General features: G+C 41.8%; 1 protein-coding gene across 2 annotated transcripts in view; it reads left to right on the top strand.

Annotated features, from left to right (window-relative positions):
• LOC119841207 (protein BEAN1-like) overlaps positions 1–25556 on the top strand; it is a 107231-nt gene that overhangs the window by 66637 nt on the left and 15038 nt on the right. For both annotated transcript variants that reach the window (XM_038368424.2, XM_038368423.2), the window contains 2 exons: positions 5852–6061; positions 11665–11806. In XM_038368424.2, coding sequence (XP_038224352.1) covers positions 5852–6061; positions 11665–11806 — 352 coding nt within the window. The remainder of the gene's footprint in view (positions 1–5851; positions 6062–11664; positions 11807–25556) is intronic.

Raw genomic sequence — 25556 nt, 5'->3', positions numbered from 1 at the left:
TACTAGTTTGAGAGCAGCTTTTAATCTTATTAGGGTAATAGTAATTCTAGTAGCCATTTTTCTTTTTTTAAAAGAATCAAACACCATCAGTACTAGTTTAAACCATGGTATGATATTTATCCTTTGCGTGGGTGTGAGTCATCCAAGACAGCTCAGACTTTTCCAGTATTTCAGATCTACAGTTATTTAAAAAGCAGAGCATAATAGTTTGTGGAATAGTTCTGCGCCATAGTCAATAAATTGTACACCCAAATAATGGTTTGTTTTCTTCAGTTTCCTGTTAGGTATTTTGGTGAAAGGAAATTGCCAGTGCTTCTGGTTTATTATTAAACATTGACCAAATGAGTCACAGAATTTTGTTAGATTAGGCATAACGATGGTGGGATCCAACACCAAAATTAGAATGCTCTGTAAAGGCTGTATATTCTAATTTGGCTATTGTAATTATTGGAATAAATTCCACCTCCATAAAATTGGTCAGAACCCTCTCTCCGTAGGCATCTTCTGTTGCAGCATTTCTTTTACATGTAGAAATGTACAATTTTTCACTTGCAGTAATCTTCTGAGCTCTTTAGCTGATAAAGAAAATTATGGGTGAGGAGAGAACAGAAGTTTTTGGATATTCAAAATAGCCCACTCTACCTATATTCTTAAACTAATGCAAATCCTTTTGGTCATGATCCTTCCAATGATCACAGCTAATTACTCCACATATTTTTTTCCATGTCCTTATCACAATACTTTGTATTCCTTTTTCCTTGTACTTTTTACTACCCTATTGACAGTGATTAATATATACATATTTACAATGAGGAGCCAGGTTTGTTTAAAACTCATCCTGAGCACGAGAAAGGGAATAAACTGTCATATAGGGCAGGATTTTCAAAACGGCTCATCATAGTCAGTTTTGAAGTCTATGGTAAAATTCCCATTCAGTTCAATGGGAGCAGTGGTAAACCAACAATGAGTGCTTTTGAAAATCCCACCCATAAGCTTCTCCTGTGAAGTCCACAAAAGTTAACCCATGCCATCCAAAATTCTGTAATCCACCCACTCCCAAAAATAAAAACAGTATTAACCTGGGACCTTCCTCTGTAGGTTTCTAAGTAAACAAAAAGGGCGAAAGTAGTCTCTTAGGTCTAGGACATGTGTCAATCTCATTCAAATTCACTAGAGTTACTCCAGGTTTATACCAGCATAAATGAAAGCAGAATCTGTCCACTTCTTTCAGGGGCTGGAAAGAATCAGGCACATTGCTGGGGCTTAACCAGTAAATAATAATAGATCAAAGAGATGGCCATGAAGTTTAAATCTAATCTCACTCTGAATCCTGCACCAATTACCAATCTGATGAAAAGCCTTTGACATAGTCTTTTGGACTTACCTAGCATTCAGTGAAATTCTAGCACAATTAATAGGCTCTGTGCATTATGTCAGTTTTTCAAATGTAAAACATCTTCAGAGGGCTGACTTTTTTTATCACCAACCTGTTGTATAATATCAATATTATCAGTGCCACACCTAATGTGAAAGTATTAAACTTGCCTTGTGAGACAATTGACTGATAAAACAAAGGCATCAAGGAGGGGTTGCGAGTCTGTAATTCTCTCCTGACCTTCTCATTTCTGCTATCTGAGAACATAGCTTTTATAAGATCTGTTAAATGGCTGGCAGTTGATTATATTAGGGTGTTTTCAGCCAAACTGACAGTAAAATCTCTGCTTTAGTAATGGCATATTCCCATCTGCTAATTGGTTAAAATAAATATTTGGAGGTCAATATGCCAATGTCTGTGTGGTTTTAATTCTGTTCTGCCTCAAATGCTGACAATCTACCTGGTAGTATCTGTTGCCACATCAAGACTCAATCTCATGTCATTATGGTGGGTACTACATTAACACTTTCCTTTCATCTTCAAAAGCTTGCAGAACATTTGTGCAAATCTGGCTGCATATACCTTGGCCTGATTTTCAGAGCGGGACTTCCCAGGGTTCAGCCCTTGTGAAAATGCTTTTCATCTTTGCTATTTAATCCTCCAAGAATTTAGGTAGTGTGTAGCTGGGAGAGAAAGTCATTGCGATCCAGTGCCAGTGTAACCCACACACCTTCTGGGTGTGGTGTTCTGTCTCATCTAGTGGCACCGAGATCACTTAGAGAGAGAGAAAATGAGTCTGCTCTACAGCCTTAGTTAACAGCCAGTTGTTTTTTAGCTCATACAGTAGAGGCTCATGCACTAAGCTCTAGAGGCCCCAAGGTCAATCTCGCCCACCAACAACTTGGGGGGAAATCACTCATTAAAAGAAAGTTATACATCTTTGTTCTAGTGTAGTGAATGTGCCGGATATCTTTTCAGGTGGCATAAAGTGATAACAGCAGGAAAGCTACATTGTAAAAATCAGTCTTCATTTTCTCTGAGCTTCTTATCATTATATGAAAGCTTTACAGGTGAGCAATCAGTAGCCTATGGAAATTACTAGAGGTGAGATCTCAATCTTCAGGAAAGTTTGGATGTAAATCTGGATCCAAACTTTGCAGCTGGCTCCTATCTTTACAATGAGCCTGTGGTTCAGAACCAGATCCAAACTTTGCACTGTGCACCTATCTTTAGAAGTGATATTTACTAACTGGCTCCTAATGCAACATCCACAACCTCAGCTAAACCCAAATGCACTTTACACACTGAGAAAGTGGTGAGCCAAGAGTTTTCATTAGTGTAAAATTAGAGTAGGATTAAAATACACACACACACACACACACACACACACACTAAGGAGCCAACTTGCAGAAGTTTTATTATACTAAAAAGCAAGACTTTGTAAGAGCTCCGTAAGTTTTTTGGAAAGCTATCTTAAATGCCCAAGAAGATTCTCAGTCAGTCAAGTGCTGCTAAAAATTAACAAAAACACTGCACACAAATTCCCAATTTTTCTTCCCCTAGTAAACAGAGTATCAAACTTTAGCCACTGATAATACATGTTTGTGTGAAGCCATCACGTACGCACGGCTGCTCTTTGCAATCTCAATGTGGCTGCAAGACACTAAGAGTATCATACAATAGCAAGAATTGGATAAATACTGCAGAAAATTATCTGTTAATATCCATTCCAATAAAAAGTGCATATACACCTTTACAGGACTCACACAACATGTTTTATTTTCTTTTCAGGAATATTTGTAGGAGCAAAATTTTGTTAGCAAGAATGTCTACAGAAAGGGAATATGCCAGAAAGGGAATCGCCTATTGGTACACAGAAATGGTGCATACACAAATTCTCAATGTGCATGTCAGCTTGTACCATTTTTGAAAGTTTGTCCCAATGGGTACACCTGCAAAAATGTAAGTTGCACTTTTTGTAGCCAGAAGGCCCTGTATGGCCCCTCCTTACCAGAGACAGCCTGATCCAAAACCCATTGCAGTCAACTGAAGTTTTTCTGCAGATCAAGGCAATATGGGGTAACAGGCCATGAAAACAATCCCTGCTGCAACTAGCTTTAAAAGTTTGTCCCTGAAATTGACAGGTTTATTTTATGTCCCACTTCCCCCCATAGCTTTACTTAGTAGGGGACCCTATCAAGTCAAGTGCTATGTGCGTTACCCAAGCCCATCATTTCTAACACTTTCCATTTTTTGTGTAAGTATCGCAGCGCTTTGAATATCAACTCTGTTCAACACATGCCCATCTACATGACACCAATAGAAGCTCTAGGGGAACCCAAAGTTAAACATCTAGATTATCTCAGAATGAGATTTGCATTGAAAACAATTGCAGTAATTCTAACTCTTCAAATGATGAGTGTGGTATAAAAGCCTATGTAGAATAATTGTATCCTATCTGGAAATTAATTTTCTTTTTAAAAAAATCAATAAAAATGTAAATATACATCCTGAAAAATTTCAGAAATTAAAAGTTTCTGAAATAGTAAACATGGAAAGCCAGAAATACATTTAATTACACTGTTTTCAAGGCCAAAGTCACACAGTAGTTTCAACATGAAATAAGAATGAAAGAAGTGCTCAGAAAATACACTTGGGGGAAAAAAAACGAAAAGCAACTCCCCACATGACTATTTAGTAGAATTGTTCATGGTATTGGAAAGCTTTTGTTACTGGTATAGACAAACAATAAACATAATACTTATATTCACCCAATATTGTTAGTCCTCACTTGACATCTAGCCAGTTTGACTTCCCAGCCAAAAGCAAACCTGGCATCTCAGATCTGCAGCTTACACCAGGATGGTGGCCAATGTGTTTCAAAGCTCTATACTTGTCCCTGTGCATCTTAAAAATAGCCATATCATGAATTAGATCTGCTGAGATTAAGTGAGGCCCAGAAACCCCAGCTTTCATATGGTCTAGGAGAGCAGTAGCTGCTTGGAGTGAAAGGAGAGTGGGACTAATTAGTACATAAAGCTTAATATGCTGAAATCCAATTGTATGTAGGAATCCATGCAAAGTTTGTAAGTCCTCCAGGAGACTTTGTGAAGCTTTTAAACCTCACAGGCACGAATGAAGAACTGGAAAGCTGAAGTTCACAGAATTAAAGTTTATGTACATTGAACATTTTATCTGAATTATTTTCAGCATATAAATACCTGTGCTGATGCCTATTATAGAACATTTGCATAGACATGTTCATAGCTGAAATGTATTTTGTTAATATTCCTTATTTTAAAAAAATAGGAAATTCTGGTTTGGTTTTTGATTGTGCCATGTGATCATTTGTACTCAGACATTTCATAGAATTTAAGGGCAAATAAGGGCCATTATGACTATCTGGTCTGAACTCCTGCGTAACAAAGACCACAGATTCATCCATTGCTTCTAGCCCACTGCTCCTTATAGATTTGTTTTAGAAACTGTATGAATGGTGAGGGTATTTGAATATTTATCTTCCTTTCACTATTCATTGCCATAGTTTAAATACAGTTTAAGAAAATCTAAGTAAAGTTCCTTTATACATATATTTTAAATTTAATGTTAAGTAATCACTATAATGTAAAATTGTTTGTTAATGAAGTGGGTATTAATGTAGGACTTGTCTAGGTAATAGGGTTACTCTTCATAACACATGTTTCTTGAAGCCAGACAGAAGATTGGGCAGGATAAGACAACCTTGTGCTGTTAAATAGACATACTTAATGACTAGATAATCAGGACTGCTAAGTTAGACAGACTCTAGCATGGAAGAGCTTGCAGAGATGCTACAGTGCAGGTGCGTTACCATTAATTGCTGCAGAAAGAGTAGGTTAGCTGGCTGATTTTATTAATTATTTTAATATTTAACATACCATACCAGGCTGACCAAGTGCCCGTATTCAATTATTATATGCCCACTAATACTGAGAGAGAGAAAACTCATCTCTCAGACAAGCCAAAAAGGTTCTATCCAAGTATCCCAGGCAGACAAATTATTCAGATTCATGGCAGTTATTTCCAGTAGAGATCACTCGAATTTTTATTATTTGCTGCCAAAACAACACAGACAGAAATAAAATATCTATAATCTCGTGAAGATAATGAAGCAATAATCAGGAGGGGGTGAGTACAAATAGCAGATAGCTTCTAGCCTTTGAAGTGAGTATGTGCATCACTACACAGGAAGTTTTACGGGCTGGGAGCCAGGACATTCTTACTCTTCAAAGATCTTTTGAAAAAATATTAACAATTTCACAAGGAGATCATTAGGGGCAAGATGTAATCTGTACAATGCAAACAACTGTCCAAGTTGAAATCCATTTGTAACTTGTTGCTCTGGATATCTGTTGCTTATGCAGCAGCTATAATTAAATACAGTCTGTCCCTTTCAGCATCATTTATGCACTCTCTCTCTCTCTCTCTCTTGTGCAGAAGTTCACTTGAACCAGAGCAGCCCCATCAGCGAGTTTCCCGGCTACAGTGAAAACGGCAATGACACCAGCTTGTTGGTCTCCCCCCTCCTGGTAGCTGGAGTAGTGATTGGACTTGTGCTGTTTCTATCCTGTGTGACAATCATTGTTGGCAGTCTGAGAAAGGATGGACGCTTAAGACACCCACACCTGAGGAGAGAAGCTACTTATGGTGAGATCGTGCTTATGTGTCTTGTTGCACTGCTCCTATGGATAGTGAGAGCATGGCTCTGCAGAAACTGCAAAGCAAACATTAAAAAAGACAAAAGGAGGATACAACTGGTTTTCTTGTTTAGTTGCATCTCTCAAAGTAATGAGAGCTACATTTTAATATTTTAAGTAGTCAAAATGAATATGTGAAAGCCAATTGCTTAGCTCCTGTTTGTCAGGCTGCTTAGTTTTCTTTGGTATTGTACACATTTTTGTCTCCCTCCCTATAGTCTCCTAATTTCCTGCTGCACTCTATTGAAATCCCATTACTGCCATTGGTCTGTGGGCCCAGTTTAAATTGTGTCTGCTAGAGAGCCAGCATATAGTAGTTTCTAGAACAGGAAATAATGGAGATCTCAGTCTCCAAATCTGTACCGACCTTGAAAATTGCCCCTTTGTTTTCTATAGAAGTGAAAAGTTCCATGTAATGATGCTGCCCTGGCAACATGGCAGGACATCAGGTTACATTAGATTTTAAGCCCCTTCGCAGCAGCACTAGTCATCCCACCAACCTACCACTCAAAAAGCATCCCAATTTTTTCTTCCTGTGACTGAAATTTTTTGTGATTTTAAAGTATATGAGATGTGAAGAGTCCCACGATGACTTTTGGGGCCATTTTGAGGGCTGCAAATCAGAAAAGCTTGAGAGCCAATTACATCAGAAAAACCGACAGAAGATGCACTTCTGTAGTTAAAAAGGGAAAACATTAGGGATGGGTATAAAAAGTGATCCCACTGGCCAGATCTTCCGCTGCTGCAAAGCACTGTAGCTCCAATGAAGTTGAGGATCATTTCATTAAGTGGGGCATTGGCAATTTACACTAGCGAAGGATCTAGCCCCACAAGGTTGCAGTTTGTCATGAGACAGTTAATTTATATATTTTTTTAATTCTAGTTATTCTCAAGGGATTGTTCATTTAGGATTTTACAAGAAAACAATTCTAAACGTTATAATTTGGAGGAAAAGCCACTTACCGAAAACAAATTTACCCTGTTTTTGGAAGATGCCTCTCGGGCCACTTAAAAGTACATTGGACCAAAACTTAGTCTACTGAGGTAATTTACAAAGCTCCCATTGAAATCAATGGGGCTTCAATCTGGGGCCGTATTTTTCATCTTTATTGTAATTATTCATTTTGTGTTCGATCAATGTTTAATAGATAAGTGTCTACAGTCAGCTTCTTCAAATAATGCAAATATTGTCAAGGTTTTTGGACCCCATTTTAGATTCACATTTTTCACCTCTTTTAGAATTGCTATATTTAATAAATAAAAAAATAAATAACCTTAGTCCATTGGAGATAAATTACAAGCAACGTCTACTGTTTTTGTAAGACCTATTTTTTTCTGGTCTTTTTTCTGTCCTTTCAGCAATTAGGGCACTAATCCCTGAGCTATAAAGTTACTGTATCATCAGTAAAACTGGTACTCGGATGTTTTGGCATTATAAGGTGTTGTATATTATACAAGATGAAGTTGTCATTGTTTAAACAAAAATGCCTATGTTAATATTTCAGCTCCATACCAACACAGAAGGTGGCGGGGGCATCAAAGCCCCCCAGAGAAAAGGACAATCTGAAGAAGAAAGATATTTTTCCATCTACCACCTGATTATTAGAAATAAGTGTTAAGTTGTACGAAAGGGCTCAGCAGAATCGTTTAAGAAAAAAAATCAAAATAATAATCTTGAGCTCAGTGATGCTCATTTACCTATCTTAAGGTTTTACCTTAGCAGCCATCACCATAGCATTTGGGCATGCTTCCATTGGCTCCAGTGGTAGGAATGTGAATTTGGCTGATTAAGTTTACTAAACATAGGAGAGGTGTAGTAAACATGGTGCCCTAAATTAATCCCTGGTGGAGTTCCACCAGTAATAAATTAACCCATTACAATGACCCTGAAAAATGAACTGAAAATGTGCACACTTATGAAAAGTGCTTGAGGAAGGCACAAACAGTCCCCAATTTATTGAAGTGTGCCCCACCCCTATCCAAAAAATCACTACTCTGGTAGAGACCTCCCTCAAAATAAAAGAAAAATATTGATGCCTATATACAGTCACAGCCCTAATTCATGGATCTAGGGTGATTTGCTTCATTAGAGGGCACAACTTATATTCTTATCTTTTCTATCTACAGCTCAGAACACCTTTAGAAAGTTTATACCACAATTTTGAGTTTCAGATAAGTCTTCTCAGGGTAACCCATAGCTGTGGAGATTTGCTGAATGTGTTTGTGGTAAAGAAAAGTCAAATTTAAAAGCAGTGGTGCCGGCAATGAGCACAGACTCCAGGGCCAGATCCTCAACTGGTGTAAACTGGCATAGTTCCACTGGCTCTGATAGAGCTATGCTAGTTGATAGCAGCTGCAGATCTGGCTCTTGACTGAGTAATCATTGCAAGGAAGCACTTTGCAGTGCACCTTATGGATAGCTTAACAAATGGGAAGCAGGCACACAGTTCAGAGTAGCTACTTTTTATTTACAAATGAATTTTTATCCACACTAGTTTTCTACATCAGTGAGTTTAACCGCCTCTGTGAAACATGACTGCCCTTATCAGCTCACTAAAGAACAGGCCTAGCTTGCCTCTGAGTAATGCTGACATTCCATGAAGTGCACCTGGTTGTGGAGTAACCACCTGCAAAATCACATTGTGGATGATGTCTCTGAGATAAAACCAGACAGGCAATAAAATCGTCATCTTGTTGGCTCCTTGAGGGAGTCAGGGACAATTTGTCCTGGTTATTTTTGTTCATATAGAGAAAGCCATCCGAAAACTACAGAAGATTTTGAAAGCTCTGTCTGCAGCATTTATGGTGCTACTGTACATGAAATTGTGACTAGCTTTACTGGTAACTCTTAGCCGTGTTAGTCTGTATTGGCAAAAAGAAAAGGAGTACTTGTGGCACCTTAGAGACTAACAAATTTATTTGAGCATAAGCTTTCGTGAGCTACAGCTTTTTTGAATCTGATTACCCTGTAAGGTATTTACCATCCTGATTTTACAGAGGTGATTCTTTTTACTTTTTCTTCTATTAAAATTCTTCTTTTAAGAAACTGAATGCTTTTTCATTGTTCTTAAGATCTAAGGGTTTGGGTCTGTGGTCACCTATGCAAATTGATATGGATTTTTATCAAACCTTTCCCGGAAAGGGGGGGGAGAGAGATGTTTCCAAACGGACTCTTTCCTAATAATAATAATACTGGTTAGATGTTTGGCATCGAAAGTCCAAGCGCAAAAGGTAAAATAGTTTGTATCTTGGGGAAGTTTTAACCAAAGCTGGTAAAAGTAGCTCACAAAAGCTTATGCTCAAATAAATGTTAGTCTTTAAGGTACCACAAGTACTCCTTTTCTTTTTATATATTTCTTGGCTCACTATATTGATCAGATGATTCATTTTTAAAAATATGTTGGCTATTCTGCCTAAAAATTGACTTGATCTTTTATCACTGATCCCTTCATGTTATGGATTGCAGGGGGCAGGTATTTTTATAGATATTATTATGATGCCGTCACTTCAAACTTTTACACCTTTATTTCCACACACCCCCATGCTCAAAAAGAAACAGTATTAGCTTTCAACAGCAGGAGGAATAACTGCATAATTTACAAATTACAACCCTGGTGTTTACTTTCCATTTTGTGGGCCCTTTCACATGAGCTGCCTATTCAACCCAAGCCTCATTTTACTACCTACCAAAAAAGAAACCCCCACTTTTGTTTTTACTTTCAAACTACAATTAGGCAAAACAGTATTTTATGAAGCAGTTCCCTACAAAATCTCTAGGAAGACATTAGCATTGCACTTCTTGAAATTACACACAAATATAGTTCCTTATTGTAGGAGTTAAGCAAATGAGTTGTGTAACCAGTTACCAGTGGGAGTAGGTGTGGGGGGGGGAGGGTTCAGAGGGAGAGAGGAAGGAGGGCTACTATCCAGGCACTGGTGGGTTTGGGGAAAGAGTCCCTGACTAAGCTTCTCTGGGCACCAGGTTGCTCCCAATACAGTTAGCTTAATTCAGACCAGATGAACTCTCCCCTACAGTTCAGTTACATTTAGCCACCCTCACCCATCTGCAAGGCTCCACAGCTGCTGTCTCCATGGAGGTGCTGACTGCTAGCTCCTCCTCTTCTGTGGAGCAGAGAGGGTCCCAAGCTGCTCAGGAACAGACTGTTTTCCATAAGGGACAGCCAGCCACTGAAGTCTCCCAGTATCTCAGGGCCTGCTCCCCCTCCCCTTCCAAGAGTAGTCTAGTGGTCTGATTTCCTACCTCCTCACCCCTGCCCTACCAAAAACAATGTCAGCTCCTGATTCCCCTCCCTAGGGGCATCTCTCTGGTGCATGAAGGAAAGGGGAGAGGGGCCAGGAGCCTGGAACTGCTGAAGGAGAATCATATCCCCTTTCTTCAGCCAGCCAGCGCTGCTGCTGCTCCTCTGGCCCTGTGGGACACAGCCAGAGAAGCAGAGGCGATGCCAAAACTACACCACAAAGTGGTGCAGCTGAGAAGTCTGGGTGTAGGACCTGCACCTGCCCACAGTCCCACACAGTCTATGCTGGTATTCTCTCCGTTATGCTACTAACCCCTGTCTCAGTGACAGCCTGCATACAGGCAAGCCCAACACTGACTGCAGAAAAAAGAGCACCACCGGTTTCCGTCTTGCCCATTTAGATTTTGGCATACCTTGAGGCATCAAACTTCCAATGGAAGACTATGCCCCTTTACACAGCACTCCCTGCTTGTACCCTGTTTCAACCAGTTTCCTGATATCTCTGTGGGAGCCACGCAAGGACTGCAGTTTTGTTTTGTTTTTTTCCCCCCCAAGTTCTGTTCTCCAGTTTCTTTTCCCCTGTGACTCGGAGTATTAAGGACTCAAATTTAAGGTATGTCTACATTGCAATCAAAAGTGTGACTGCAGCACATGTTGGCATACTTGTGCTTACTTTGATCTAGCTAGCTCAAACAATGACCGTCAAGCCTTGGCAGCGTGGGCAGCCATACAGGGTTTACAAGCCCATCCAGGACCTAGGATGTGTACTTAAGCTACCACCCCATGCTGCTGCAGAGTCACTGCTATGGTTATTCAGGCTAGCTAGATCAAAGCTAGCTCAGGTGTGTGTACCCATTCTGCAGTCACACCTCTGACCGCAGTGTAGACATCCCCACAGATGTTAAGCACCTAGCCCCTTATTTAGACACCTACATAGAAGTGATCTGGTTTTCAGAGGTGTTGAATATATGCAGCTCCCACTAACTTCAGTGGTTATGGAGAAGCAGTGCTAACATTTGAGATTGTGTACAGACCTTGTATCCTATTTGGGTAGGGCATTAATAACACTCACAATTTGGGGTGTATATTCCTAGCTCCACGCCTTGATACACAGAGCTTGGATTTAGTTGGCAGCCACCCCAGAGAGGGAATTGTTTTATTTCCTTAAGACCTGCTTGCCCCAAAACACCAACAATCCTGCTGTCTCATTTGTGGACTAGAGGTATAAATTATGGCAGAGCTGCAGAGAAGCCACCATGGAGAAAAGACTCAGTATTAATTGCCTGTTTTATAGCTCCAGATGGCTTCTCCTATGGTGGCTCAATTGGAGAACTGAGATCCACCTGCACAGAGGAGTTCCCACCAGCTTTTGACTTTGGTTCCTACATGGAGACTCTCTCTCAGGTCAATGTCATGTATCCTGACTCACCTCCATGGTAAGCACATTTCTGGGTTTCTGCCAGCCCTTTTTATGATTGTTTACATATTATAGGTACAGGAGTGGTAGTTCTTTTTGCAAAAGAATGTTGTGATTATATTTCTATTTTGCTGACCGAGCCTTTGTGAAAAGGGACTGTTACCTAGTCATAAGTAAATACCCTTTTTAAGTACTCCAAAAGAGGCAGTATAAATATATTTGTATAATTTTATTACCTTATACTAGACTATTAACAAGGACAAATAAAAACTTGTAAACAGAATGTTTTGGCCACCTTGTTGTGTATAGTAGCTCAGTATCCTCAAATTGTGGTTGAGGAGACCTTCCTGGGAGTTCTTGGGGCCACCAGAACTAACCAGACATGTTCCAAGATGGGAGAGAACTGGATAAATGGCAGAGAAAACAGGCCATGATCGGATATCTTCAGTAGCAAGTCCACAAAATAGAAAAATGCAGAACCTGGAAAAAGGTACCACTAAGTCAGAAGACAGATAAGGTGTATAGACATGTAGGTAGACGTACAGCAATACGATTAATCTGCAAGACAGCTCCATGATTAGTACATGATTTGACCAGCTTTTTGCCTGCTGGCACTGCACTTGCTACCTGCTCTGATTGTCCTGTGGGGAAGGAGGGGGAAGCAAACAGCCAGCTTTATCCCATAAACCTGTTTTACAATGGTTACGTCTCCCTTTCTTCTGGCTCTGACACCCATTTTGCAATTAGTTAGTAGCTCCTTTGGAGGGATCAACAATCTCAAAGCCATACCAAGCAATAAATGCTTGTTTCCTGATATGTTTTTTACAAAGCACTTAGACTAGAAGTGTGAAATCAACCAGAACCCTACATCTAAATCCATAGAACTGTACATAAATCCACTTACAAGTATACATTGCTCTATGGCCCACTCCTGCAAACTCTTACTGATCAGAGCATATCCACTGACAGCGATGGGACAACTTGTGTGTAATGTTAGCTATTTACCTTGAACCAGCTCAGTGCTAGGAAAATAGTGTTTTTTTATTAGCCGATAGTTTGCACAGGATTGGAAGTGCCATCCTCCCGTCAGAAAACTTTTTAACTGGCCCCTCAGAACATTCCTTGCATAAGGGGAATTGCCAGGTGGCACAGAGTTGCCATAATAGTTCTACATCATCCCTTTGGCACAGGGATGCATGGCCAGAATCTCTCTAAGCTTTGGCAATCCCTAGTTGCATTTGGGCTCCTGGGGCCAAGAGCAACTTTGTATCATTTAGAGCAGCCCTCAGGGTGTTCTGCAGTCTACACTGTACTTAGGGACCAGCCAGCACCTTGATAGACCAGGATCAGAGAGACATAAAGGTGGCTAACAGCCACTTTCCCATTCCGTATCCCAGGCCTGAGCGGTACATATGGCCCAGTATGTGACTATATATGCAAACAAACACTGATCACCAAATTAGCCATCAACTCTGCATCATAATCACAAAGTAAGCATTCCCACATTTTTAAAGTTTTTGCTCTAGTCTCACTACCACAATAGTTAAATATTCAAGGCAGAAAACACTGAATAGTTTTGACAAATATTCAAAAACTTAAACTGTATATCTTAGCAACATGTTTGGGGCCAAATCTCAGGAAAAGTAGAGTTTAGCAGATGGTTGAAAGTAAAATCAGAATTACGTAGTGAGGCCTTTAAGCTTTTGCTGAATGTATTATTTATTGCTGTGGGAACTTCAGTTCACAAAAGGGTTGCAATACATAATACAAAAACATTAGTATGATGGGTAAGTGTGACAGGGCACAACTCACCCCCACAGCGCCTCCTGCTGGCCATCCTGGGAATTAGCTCAGGGGGTTGCCGCTACGCCCTCCTCAAGTGGTGTCTCCACCTCTAAGGGTATGTCTGCACTACAAAATTAGGTCAATTTTATAGAAGTCTATTTTTAGAAATCAATTTTATACAGTTAATTGTGGATGTCCCCACTAAGTGCATTAAGTTGGCAGAGTGCGTCCTCACTACCCTGGCTAGCATCAACTTACGGAGCAGTGCACTGTGGGTAGCTATCCCACAGTCTCTGCTGCCCATTGGAATTCTGGGTTAAGCTCCCAATGCCTGATGGGGAAGAAACATTGTAACAGGTGATTTTGGGTACATGTCATCAGTCGCCTCTCCCTCCCTCCGTGAAAGCAATGGCAGACCATCCTTTCACGCCTTTTTTCCTGGGTTACCCGTGCAGACGCTATACCACGGTCAGCATGGAGCCCACTCAGTTCACTGCTGCTGTTGAGAGCATTGTAAACATCTCGCACATTAACCTGGAGTTTATGTGCAGAACCGAGCTAAGAGATGCCAGTACAAGGATGACTGTGATGAGGACATGAACACAGATGTTCCTGAAAGCACAGGCTGTGGAAATTGGGACATCATGGCAGCAGTGGGGCTGGTTGATACAGTGGAATGCTGATTCTGGGCCCGGCCAACAAGCAGAGAGTGGTGAGACCGCCTAGAGTTGAGGGCATGGGATGATTCACAGTGGCTGCAAAACTTTTGCATGCGTAAGGCCATTTTCCTTGAACTTTGAGAGTTGCTTTTCCCCATCCTGAAGCGCAGGAATACCAAGATGAGAGCTGCCCTGATAGTTGAGAAGCAAGTGGCGATAGCCCTGTGGAAGCTTGCAAAGCCTCACTGCTACCAGTCAGTCAGGAATCAACTTAGAGTGGGCAAGTCTACTGTGGGGACTGCTGTGATCCAAGTAGGCAAGGCAATCCCTGACATTCTGCTATCAAGGATAGTGACTCTGGGAAATGCGTAGGTCATAGTGGATGGCTTTGCTGCAATGGGATTCCCTAACTGTCGTGGGGTGATAGACGGAACACATATCCCTATCTTGGCACCAGACCACCTTGCCAACCAGTATATAAAATTGCAAGGGGTACTTGTCAATGGTACTGCAAGCACTGGTGGTTCACAAGGGACGTTTCACCGACATCAACGTGGGATGGCCGGAAAAGGTGCATGATGCTCACATCTTTATGAACTCTGGGCTGTTCGAGCAGCTGCAAGAAGTGACTTACTTCCCAGACCACAAAATTACCATTGGGGATGTTGAAATACCAATAGTTATCCTTGGGGACCCAGCCTACCCCTTGCTCCCATTGCTCATGAAGCCGTACATAAGCAGCCTGGACAGTAGTAAGGAGCAGTTCAACTATAGGCAAGTGCAGAATGGTGGTAGAATGTGCCTTTGGACAGTTAAAAGCTCACTGGCACGGTTTGCTGACTAGGTTAGACCTCAGTGCAACCAACATTCCTATTGTTATTGCTGTTTGCTGTGTGCTCCATAATATCTGTGAAAGTAAGGGGGAGATGATTATGGCTGGGTGGGAGGTTGAGGCAAATCGCCTGGGGGCCGATTTTAAGCAGCCAGACACCAGGGCGATTACAAGAGCACAGCTAGGCACGCTGCGCATCAGAGAGGCTTTGAAAACCAGTTTCATGACTGGCCAGGCTACAGTGTGACAGTTGTGTGTTTTTCTCCTTGCTGCAAACCTACCCCCTTTGTTGATTTTAATTCCCTGTAAGTCAACCACCCTCCTCCCTTCGATCACAGCTAGCAAAGGAAATAAAGTAACTATTGTTTTGAAACCATACATTCTTTATTAATTAAAAAAAGTGAGATAACTGACAAGGTAGCTTGGGTGGGGTGGGTGCGGGAGGAGGGAAGGATAAGGCCACATTGCTTATTGTAGCTACAAATCAAAACTGTTTGAATGACAGACTTCTGTTGCTTGGGCCATTCTCTGGAGTGGAGTGGCTGGGTGCCCGGAGCGGCTGGGTGCCCGGAGCCTCCCCTCCCCTGCGTTCTTAGGCATCTGGGTGAGGAGGATATGGAACATAGGGAGGAGGGCAGGCAGTTATACAATGGATGCAGGTGGGTCTGTGCTCCTGTTGGCTTTCCTGCAGCTCCAACAGATGCTTCATCATGTCCATTTGCTCCCCCATTAGCCTCAGCATCACCTCCTGCCTCTGCTGTTTGCGCTCACTGAAGGCCTCCATGCATTAAGCTGTGCCCTATCAGTGCAGGAGGACTGCATGAGCTCGAAAAACATGCAATTGCGAGTGCATATTTTTTGCCTTCTAATCTGCGATAACCTCAGGGACGGAGATAACAGGGGGAGCCTAGAAACATTTGCACCTGGGGGGGGGGGGAGATAAAGGAGAGTAAAATGTAAATACATTTCTGAAAACAAAAGGGAGACTTTCTCTTTCACAGTGAATCAAGTAATTCACAGCTGACAGTACATCTGCTTTAGGTACAAGGTCACATTTTGCCTTTTATATTGAGCACCTGCCGGTATGGTGACACATCACAAACAGCTGGGCAACAAAATTCCATTTCCAGGCAGCCATGGTAAGCCTTTTGGTATGCGGGGTTGGCTTCTTACACCTTCGTAACAGGTGGGAATGGTTTCAAAACTGCAGCGCCATCCTTTCCCATAGCAAGCAATGCCAGCTGGGTTTCATATTTAAAAGAAGGAGCTGCGGTTTTCGGTTGGATGTGCAGCACACACCTCCGCCGTGTGGCTATTCTCTGGGATGATCCCATCACCCTGCCGTGTGGCTATTTGGGATGATCCCTTCACCTCTCCTCCCACCGCTGGCTATTCTCAGGAATGATTCCTTTTAGCCAAGCACAAATCACCCAGCACGAACAGGGTCCTTTTACTGTTCCCTTACAAAAATTCCCCTATTTCAACCAGGTGACCATGAATGATATCACTCTCCTGAGGCTAACACAGACATACAAGACCAAATGTTGCTTAAATGCAACCAAAACCCAGGACCATTCACTGCCATGCTTTGTACTGCAATGATTCCAGACTACTTGCTACTGGCTTGGCGTGGTAAAGCGTCCTACCGTGGAGGATGAAATAAGGCAGCCCCTCCCAGAAACCTTCTGCAAAGGCTTTCAGAGTACCTCCAGAAGAACTTCATGGAGATGTCCCTGGAGGATTCCCACTCCATCCCCAGACACATGAACAGACTTTTCCAGTAGCTGTACTGGCCGCGAATGCATCCTAATTTTTCAGGGCAAATCAAACATTAAACACTATTGTTTTTAAACCCTGTACTGTACTTACAAATGTGCACTCACCAGAGCTGCCTTTAGGGTCAGGGATCCCACATTCACAGGGTATTGGGTCCAGGGTGATGAAAAGGTTGTGGCTGCCAGGGAGAACAGATTCACCACTTACCTGCTATGCATTCTCCTCCTCTTCCTCATCCACAAAATCCTCCTCCCTGTTGCATTAGACTCCCCCCATTGCAGGTGTCCACGGACAATGGTGGGGTAGTGGTAGGGTCCCCCCCTAGAATGGCATGCAGTTGATCATAGAAGCAGCATGTATGGGGCTCTGACCCGGAGTGACCGTTTGCCTCCTTTATCTTTTGGTAGGCTTGCCTGAGCTCCTTAACTTTCACACGGCACTGCTGTGTGTCCCTGGTATAGCCTCTGTCCACCATGCCCTGTGCAATTTTGGCACATATATTAGTATTTCTTCTTTTTGGTCGGAGTTCTGCCTGCACAGATTCTTCTCCCCATGCAGCAATCAGATCCAGTGTCTCCCTTTTGGTGAATGCTGGAGCTTGTTTGCAATTTTGGGAGGACTGCATGGTCACCTGTGCTGCTGAGCTTGCTACGCTGACCAAACAGGAAATGAAATTCAAAATTGCCCAGGGCTTTTCCTGTGTACCTGGCTCGTGCATCAGAATTCAAAGTGCTGTCCAGAGCGGTCACATTGGAGCACTCTGGGATAGCGCCCGGAGGCCAATACCGTTGAATAGCATCCACACTAACCCAAATTCGACCCAGCAAGGTCGATTTTAGTGCTACTCCCCTCACTGAGGAGGAGTACAGAAGTCGATTTTAAGAGCCTTTTAGGTCGACGGAACGGGGTTGGTTGTGTGGACCCTGTCATTTTAAAATTGACCTAACGTGGCTAAATTCAATGTAACTCCAGAGTGTAGACCAGGGCTAAGACCCACATCATTCCCCAGACCGCAGTATCCTCTTCTGTGCACGGCCCTCTGGCTGTGCCCCACTCTGTTTTCTCCCCGCTTCCGGGGAAACCAGCTGTCTAGTCCATTCACTTGCTGCTGTGGTCTCCTGCAGCCTTTGGTCTAGCCCCTTACCTCAAGGGGTACTGCACTCCAAATACTGGCCACCCCCTCTGTGGCAAGTGGGGAGAAAGTGGGGGGACAATCTCGCCCGCTACTTCGGGCCCTGACCCAAGGACCCTATAGCCAACAGCCATGTGCTGCCGCTCCTCCAACTCTCGCTGCCTATTTCCCTGAGCCATTTCCCTGTAGCCCTAGCACTTTCCTGGCCCTTTTTATCAGGGGCCTCAGTCTGGTGCTCCCTGTTGCTCCCCTGACCCTGACCCTGACCCTGACCCTGACCCTGACCAGCCCTGCTCTATCTAAGACAGCCAGTCCTCCTTTGTACTCCAGGAAGAGACTGCCCCTGCTCTGTTGAGCAGCCCTTCTTATATAGGCCATCCTGGCTCTGATTGGCTGTTTCCGTAAAGCTTCTCCTGATTGGCTGGCACTATAAGCCCTTTCCTCATTGGCTGCCTCCCACGCAGCTTCCCCAGGGTGGCTTTAACCCCTTACCTACCAGTGAGCGTCAGCCACCTCATCACAGCAAGATTCAGCATAGCCACTTTCATAGCACGTAAATACCATGGCCACATGGCATAATGTTCAAGCGTCTATTTTCGACTATTAGAGAGCATTAGAACCAGCCAAGTTATTGTGATTTGGATTGAGGACTCTTCTCCATGACAATGGGTACTGAGAGGTGCTGTGTTCTACTGGGTTAGGGCTGGGCCTGCAAGCCAGGGGAAGAGAATTCTACGTCTAACTTTTATTTACTGTTTGCCCTCATGCAAGTCACAATAAAATTTAAAATATTAAGCACCAACATTGCTATGTACTAAATAAAAATGTTGAATAATAGGTAGAGCAAAATGTCAGGTTAGCTGAATTACTGGAGTTTCTCCTTCTAATTCAGAGAGGAACATGTAATGTAAAACTAATCTAGGGTACCAACAAATCATTAATGATGTTGTGGCCTCTGCATGAGGGAAAAGAGGTGAGGAACAGAAATAAATGGCAGCCCAGAATAGGAGTCATTGCATTAACAGCAGCGATAAATTAAAACCTCCCTAGCACATACCTGAAGTGATAGGAGTCTATGACTGTTCTAATGCCATGGGCAAGCACCAGAGAAGTTTGTTTCAGTTTTCAAGGTTGTTCTAATGTTTTGTCCTGTCAGAGTCAGAAGTGCTACATCACCCCCAAATGTCAGGTGTCACAGAGTTGAGCGTTCTTGAGCATATTATTTTGGCTGAAAACATCCATCTGAAAAATTCCTGGGAGCAAGACTGGAGCCACTCTATGACCAAAGGGTGACTATAATTGTTTCAGACTATCCTTTCCATTAGGTTTTGTACTCAGGTCTTAAACCAGAGAGAGAGAGAGAGAGAGAGAGAGAGAGAGAGAGAGAGTGTGTGTGTGTGATTAGGTAGTTTGGTTGGAGAAAACCAAGAGCATAAAATAGATTTCCCTTTTTTCTGCAATTAGGGGAGGGCTAAATGTTGTGCTAACCAATCATGAGCTGGAGGAGAAATGAACACAGCCTCTGCAATGGGTGCATCATTTGTAATCCCAAAACTAGACAGCATCCCAGGATCCGGGTGTGCCTGAAATATGAGAGATGTGACCTCCAAAATCCACAGCAGGGAGATTATTTAAACAAGCTCTCTGGTACTGCAGGTGAATTTGTAAAGCCATGGCATCATTCAAATATGAAAGAACACCCTGAAGACCAATCCTACAAGTCCTTACCCAGGCAGATAGTTCTACTGAAGTCAATGGGACTGTTCATCTCAGTAAGATTTTGCACGATCCGGACCATGCTACTGGCACCAGGGCCAGTGTTACAGGGCAGCAAGCAGGGCAATTTCCCTGGGCCCCATGCCACAGGGACACCCACAAAGCTAAGTTACTTCAAACATACAGAGTAACTGTGGGTAAATATAATGAGAGTATTACAGTAATTTAATCTCTAAAAATGGAATTAAATCACACTTAAGCAGAGATTTTCAAACTGAACGGCTCAGGCTTGGGCTTTGGCCCCACATGGCCACAGCAGGGTGGGAGCCCGCTCCTTAGTTTCTACCCTGGCCCTCAGTGAGTCTGACACCAACCCTGACTGACACCCATTCTCAGGTTAATTTGCACCAGTCTGAGGGAAGACAACCTCCACATGAAGCATGGGAAAGGCTTGCCTTTGTGAGCAGAGCACAACTTTCCCTAAAAAACAAGACTAATTCAGCCAAAGAGAACAAGGATCTTGAGGAATTAAACCAAAAACAACAGCCAAAGAAAAAAATTACAACTAAATACAAGGTAAAAAGTGTTTGCATACAAGCATGTAGGAAATAAAATTTTACAGCTGCCTACAGCCCCAGAGAGCTGTAGCTCAGGATTGCCAGGGCAGAGGGACAGCCTAGCCATGCCCTCTTTCTCCTGACTATGCCATCTGCATGGCTTAGGAGTAACTAACCTGAGACTCCCATTACACAAGAGATCCTCCTGGGGCCAGCTCAGGCAGCACAAAGCTGTCCTGATGCAGAAGAGTATTTGGCCTTGTATATTTAGCTCAAGATCAGAAGAGGCGCATTAGTAAGGAAAAAACAGAACCGAGATATCTGTAAATGAAGTTTGACCTTCCTCTAGATCTCATGAATCTCTTTCACAGAAAGAGAAGATTCCACTTGATGCATCTCATAGCTCAAACTGAGCAGTGAAGAGCACAACACCCTAGATTTCCTAGGGGAACAGTCCACAAAAATCAATCTACATTTTGCTATATTTATGCAAGGTGCCGCATCCACACACAGCTCTCCAGTACGATGCCCACTGTAGAATACTATTTATATAACCTCTAATTGGGAAATTTATGAAAAATGCTTTGGGATGTTAATTTAATTGCTTTGATGTCTGAGCTGCAAATCTCATTTAGGGCTCAATTTGATTATCGCTATAGATGCTTTTTCTAATCATTTCTTACATTAGATTTAGAGGAATACCAGGCACTCGGTTTTATCACAGTCCTGACACACTCACGGGGCAGTTAAACAGAAGCAGTTTGGTCAATTTGTCTCAACAGCCCTAAATATCTGGTGCTCCTATCCATAAACATCCCTTTAGGAGATGTAATGACTTTCTAATGAATATGAGATCTGCGTGAACGTCTGTCAAATTGATTTTACGTGAGAAGAAAAAACTGACAGGTCTTAAACAAAAGAATCAAAATGGTACTTGGATGCATTTCATAGCCTGTTCCTATCATATTCAAATAAGTTTTACAATGTTGGGGCAGTTTTATATGGTGTTATGTCATAACAGAGGTTTCAAATGTTTCGGGATAAAAGAGGGCAAGATGTTTACTTCCAAGAACTCTAGCCATTATTGCTGAGAAAAAAGATCCATGCCACCTGGCACAAAGAATCCAGAGCATGGAATTCTCTTCCACAAGAGTTACAAAAAAAACAAACATAACCAAACACCATCAGGATATAATGCAATATCCAGCCCTTTGCCATCACCATAATATGAATTTGCAGCATGCAGCAGCCATTGAAAAAAAATCTAACAATGTTAGTAACCATTAGAAAAGGGATAGATAATAAAACAGAAAATATCATAGTACCACTATATAAATCCATGGTATGCCCACACCTTGAACTGCATGCAGTTCTGGTAACCCCATCTCAAAAAAGATATACAAGAATTGGAAAAGAGATAGAGAAGAGCAACAAAAATAATAAGGGATATAGAATAGCTTCCATATGAGCACAGATTTAAAAGAGAGACTGTTCAGCTTAAAAAAAAAGAGCAGACTAAAGGGGAATATTATAGAGGTCTATACAATCATGACTGGTGTACAGAAAGTGAGTAAGTGATTTCAGTGGGCTTTGAACCAGATCCTTTGCCTCTGTTTTTCAGTTTCTCCTGTAAAATGAGTCTAATATCATCTACCTCAAATAGATGCTGTGAGATGTCATTAATGTTTGAAATTCAGCGATAAAAGGCACACTGTGGGTGTGAAACTCAGAATCAGCCTAACTCTGCTCCCATTTGAGTTAATGATCATATTGATAACACTGAGCAGTTTTTAAAAACTGCACCCTAGAAGTGCCAAGTATTATTAAATACAATATGCTGCAGCACTAAAAGCAGCAATACCTCATAACCCACTGGCACCCCAAGATTTTCTAGCCAGAAATCCATTGCACTATGCAGTATGGCCACAATAAAGTTAAGAGGCCCTTGATAGTCAGAACTGAAAAAGTAAGATAGTTGCCCTCCTAGAAAAAAAAAAACCCTTGCTGAGTTCTCCTCTGGTTTTCCACTGGCTAGAACATGTTACCTACCAAACTGGATATTTCCATCATCTGCTGGAAAGCTCATTTTTAGATCAATCAAAACAAAGCCCTTTCCTAGAAGCATGATCCTATTCAGAACTTTACACACTCACACATCATAATGTGGGTCATTTTTCAGAGGTCCTCAGATATGAAAGGACACTAACAACTGCAATGATGATATATTAAAATAAATATTGGTGTCTCTTAGGATGTTTATATCCCCATGTGAGGCCTGGAAGTTCTAATGGAGGTAAACTCATAATGGATTATTTTAAGAAGGCACAGTTTTCTTAACTGGTTTTGATTACTGTAGCAGTGCCCATAGCTTCACTGTCATTTATAATGGTAATGCAGACACTCACTAAGCACTGCTTATCAAGGTTTATAATTTGTATGTAAAAAATTCTTTCCAGGCTGAAATTTGTCTCACAAAATTTTCATTATAATATGATTGACCAAAGCAATTAAAATAAATATGTTCCAAAGAATATCATTTTAAAGCTGCATGACAATATACAAAATTGCAATTTATCTAGTTAAGATACTGGCTTGTATGTGCTTCCATTCTATTTAAAAGCTCTCATTTGACAAACAATCTTTAATATTTTATATCTTGTTTTTATAAAAATATTAAATGTTCATGAGCCACAACTGTTTTCTGCAAGACTTTTTCCCCCCCTCCCTGCATATTGCAAAGTAAGGCCCCAGTCCTGCAGCTTTTATTCATCCAAGTAATCCCACTGAAAACACAAGCCTAATATTATTGGTAGGCTCCAATAATATACTACATGCATCCCCCAGGACTGAAGGACTGGATCCCAAGTACAGTACTTTGTCAGTATGACTGTTCTAACTACATTATGAATGAAAAACATCAACTTCAATTTTTGAGACGAGAAGTTTTTTAGCCAACTATTAACTGAGAGAACAGAGGCACAGAAAAGGTAAGTGACTTACACAGGACCAGTCTCTTGCAGAGATGGGAACAGAACCCACACATTCAGGCATCTGCTTGCACCACACCTCCCACATCTTTTTACTCTCCAAAGACCTGGACAGTCTAAAATGGGCATTACCATCATTATTTGTTTTTGGTCACTGCCAAGATGTGGTCAGCACTTTCTAAACAGAGAGCAGGTACCATCCCTGTCCTGAGGAGCTCAGAATCTAGAGACAGTGTGTACACTTACCACAACACCTTTTCTAAGTGTAAGGAAGTTTCACAGTTAGTCAATTTCCTATTAGTAGGATCAGAGTTTAAATTGCAGGTTGCCTCCTCCCCGCACCTTTAACATTCATGGATTCTCTCACTGTTTAGGTTCCTTTTCTCTGAATATTCTATGTTCTCTAAGATATGTAAGCTGCTGTTTATAATGCTATTCTATAAACTCTGTTGCAAAAAGACACCAACAGTCAAAAGTAGGGGATTCATTACCAAGAAAGGCTAAAGAAACAGCCATTTTCCCACACTGTTCTGCTTTTAACTGCTCTTTGTTTTTCTGATTTATTTTTCTTTCAAGTGTCTGTTTTCCCACCTGTGAGGGTTGGGGCTCCCCTGAGTCCTTACCAACCCGCTTCAGGTTGTTTATAATGTCCATCCCCTGTTTGTAGCACACAAGGGGTTTTCCAAACAAAAGAAAGAAAGATAGATAGATCCTAGTCTCTCTCTTTCCCTTGAGAGAGGGGGGAAAATCAGAGTAAAAGAAAGGCAAAGGTGGTCTGTCCTTCAGGCAGTCTTTTGGGGTTACCCATTTAGGGCTTGGCTTATCAGCTAGTACAGTGTCTTTAATTAGGGTTTACCTCCACCCCCTCTTCTTGTGGTACCTGCTTTATAGTTGAACCATACCATTCCAGAAGCAGCAAGGCCTGCAACTGTGTCCTACCATAGCTGATCTGGCTGTGGGGGTCAGCAGTCCCTGTAGTATAGAAGTCTTCCAATTCAACCCCCACCCTCCCCAGGTGTCCCTCTTTAAGCTCTCCGCCCTTCAGGCCATGCAAGCCTTACAGGTGTGCCTGATTAGTGTTAAACCAGCCCAGAACAGCTTATTAGTCTTCTCTCTACTAGAATGAGAGCATGCCTTCACACCACCTTTTTATTTGACTTTAAATAAGCTTTCCAAAAGACTCACGAGTCTCACAAGCTTATTCACTGAGAGGAGATAGCCAGTTTCTCACAGTTCTAGAAAAGAGAGTATTTTTTAAAGGAGAATTTTCTGTTTGGTTATAGCCACCTGTGTCGTGCATGTGTGGCCAGCTTATTGAGAGGTTGATCTGTCTGCCAACAAAAGAACACCCATTGATTTCAGTGAGTGCTGGATCAGTCTCTCAAGCCTCAATCCTGTATGGCTGAGCATACCATCAGTTCTTGTTGAAATCAGCACGGGTTGAGAGATCACAACACCTTATTGGCTTGCACTTATTCCCAAACCTTTACCGAATGCTGATGATGACATTGCATTAGAGTCACACTGTCATGATTTAGCCTTTTCAAGTCAGAGGATCATCATATCCCTGGAACCATCAACAGAACTGGAAGGATAAGTCATTGATTCACCTCTAATTGAAGTCTTATGGGTCCTGCTCTTGCTTCACAGCTTTCCTTTGTTTACAGTTCGTCTTTCACTCAACTTCTGGGTCTAACATTATTGAGATTCTGTTACTAGATGTCTCGAAATCATGGTAAATGAATGTCTGTGCTCTGTTTAAGGGTGCTGTAGATTTACTGAAAATGAGGTAATGGCAGACACTGTTAATTATCACCTTTGTTTCTTTCTTTCCCTGCTTCAGGGCCAGTCATACCAAAAATCCTGATCTATTATTATTGAATCTCAGAGAGAGATGGATATTGATATGAGGATGCTATAAATCTGTAGCTGGGAGGGAAGAAGCAACATGGGTGTATTACGAACGTGCATGTTACAGGTGTTGTGTCAATGGATACTGATATCTCCAGAAAGTGATCTAATAGTTATTCAAATAAAATAGACTTTCATGACTTCATTATAGACTAAAGTTTGATAATTAAATCAGGTGGATGGTGACGCAGAATTCATAACTTCTATGGTTTACATCAAGTGGCACAGGCGGTTGGTGACTTTTAATAGGGCCAGCACTTCCAATGGATGCAGCACTCCACAAGCACCTGAAAGATGTCCATACGGAGTGGATTTTTTTTTTAAACTTTCTTTGAGTTTGAGAAAATAGTACTTCAATGCTTACTCAATCACCAACAAATAGAAGCCTATACTAAAAACAAGATCAAAATACAT

Source organism: Dermochelys coriacea, chromosome 12 (assembly GCF_009764565.3).
Source record: "Dermochelys coriacea isolate rDerCor1 chromosome 12, rDerCor1.pri.v4, whole genome shotgun sequence".
Taxonomy (NCBI): domain Eukaryota; kingdom Metazoa; phylum Chordata; order Testudines; family Dermochelyidae; genus Dermochelys; species Dermochelys coriacea.
This window is presented reverse-complemented; position numbering and strand designations above follow the sequence as displayed.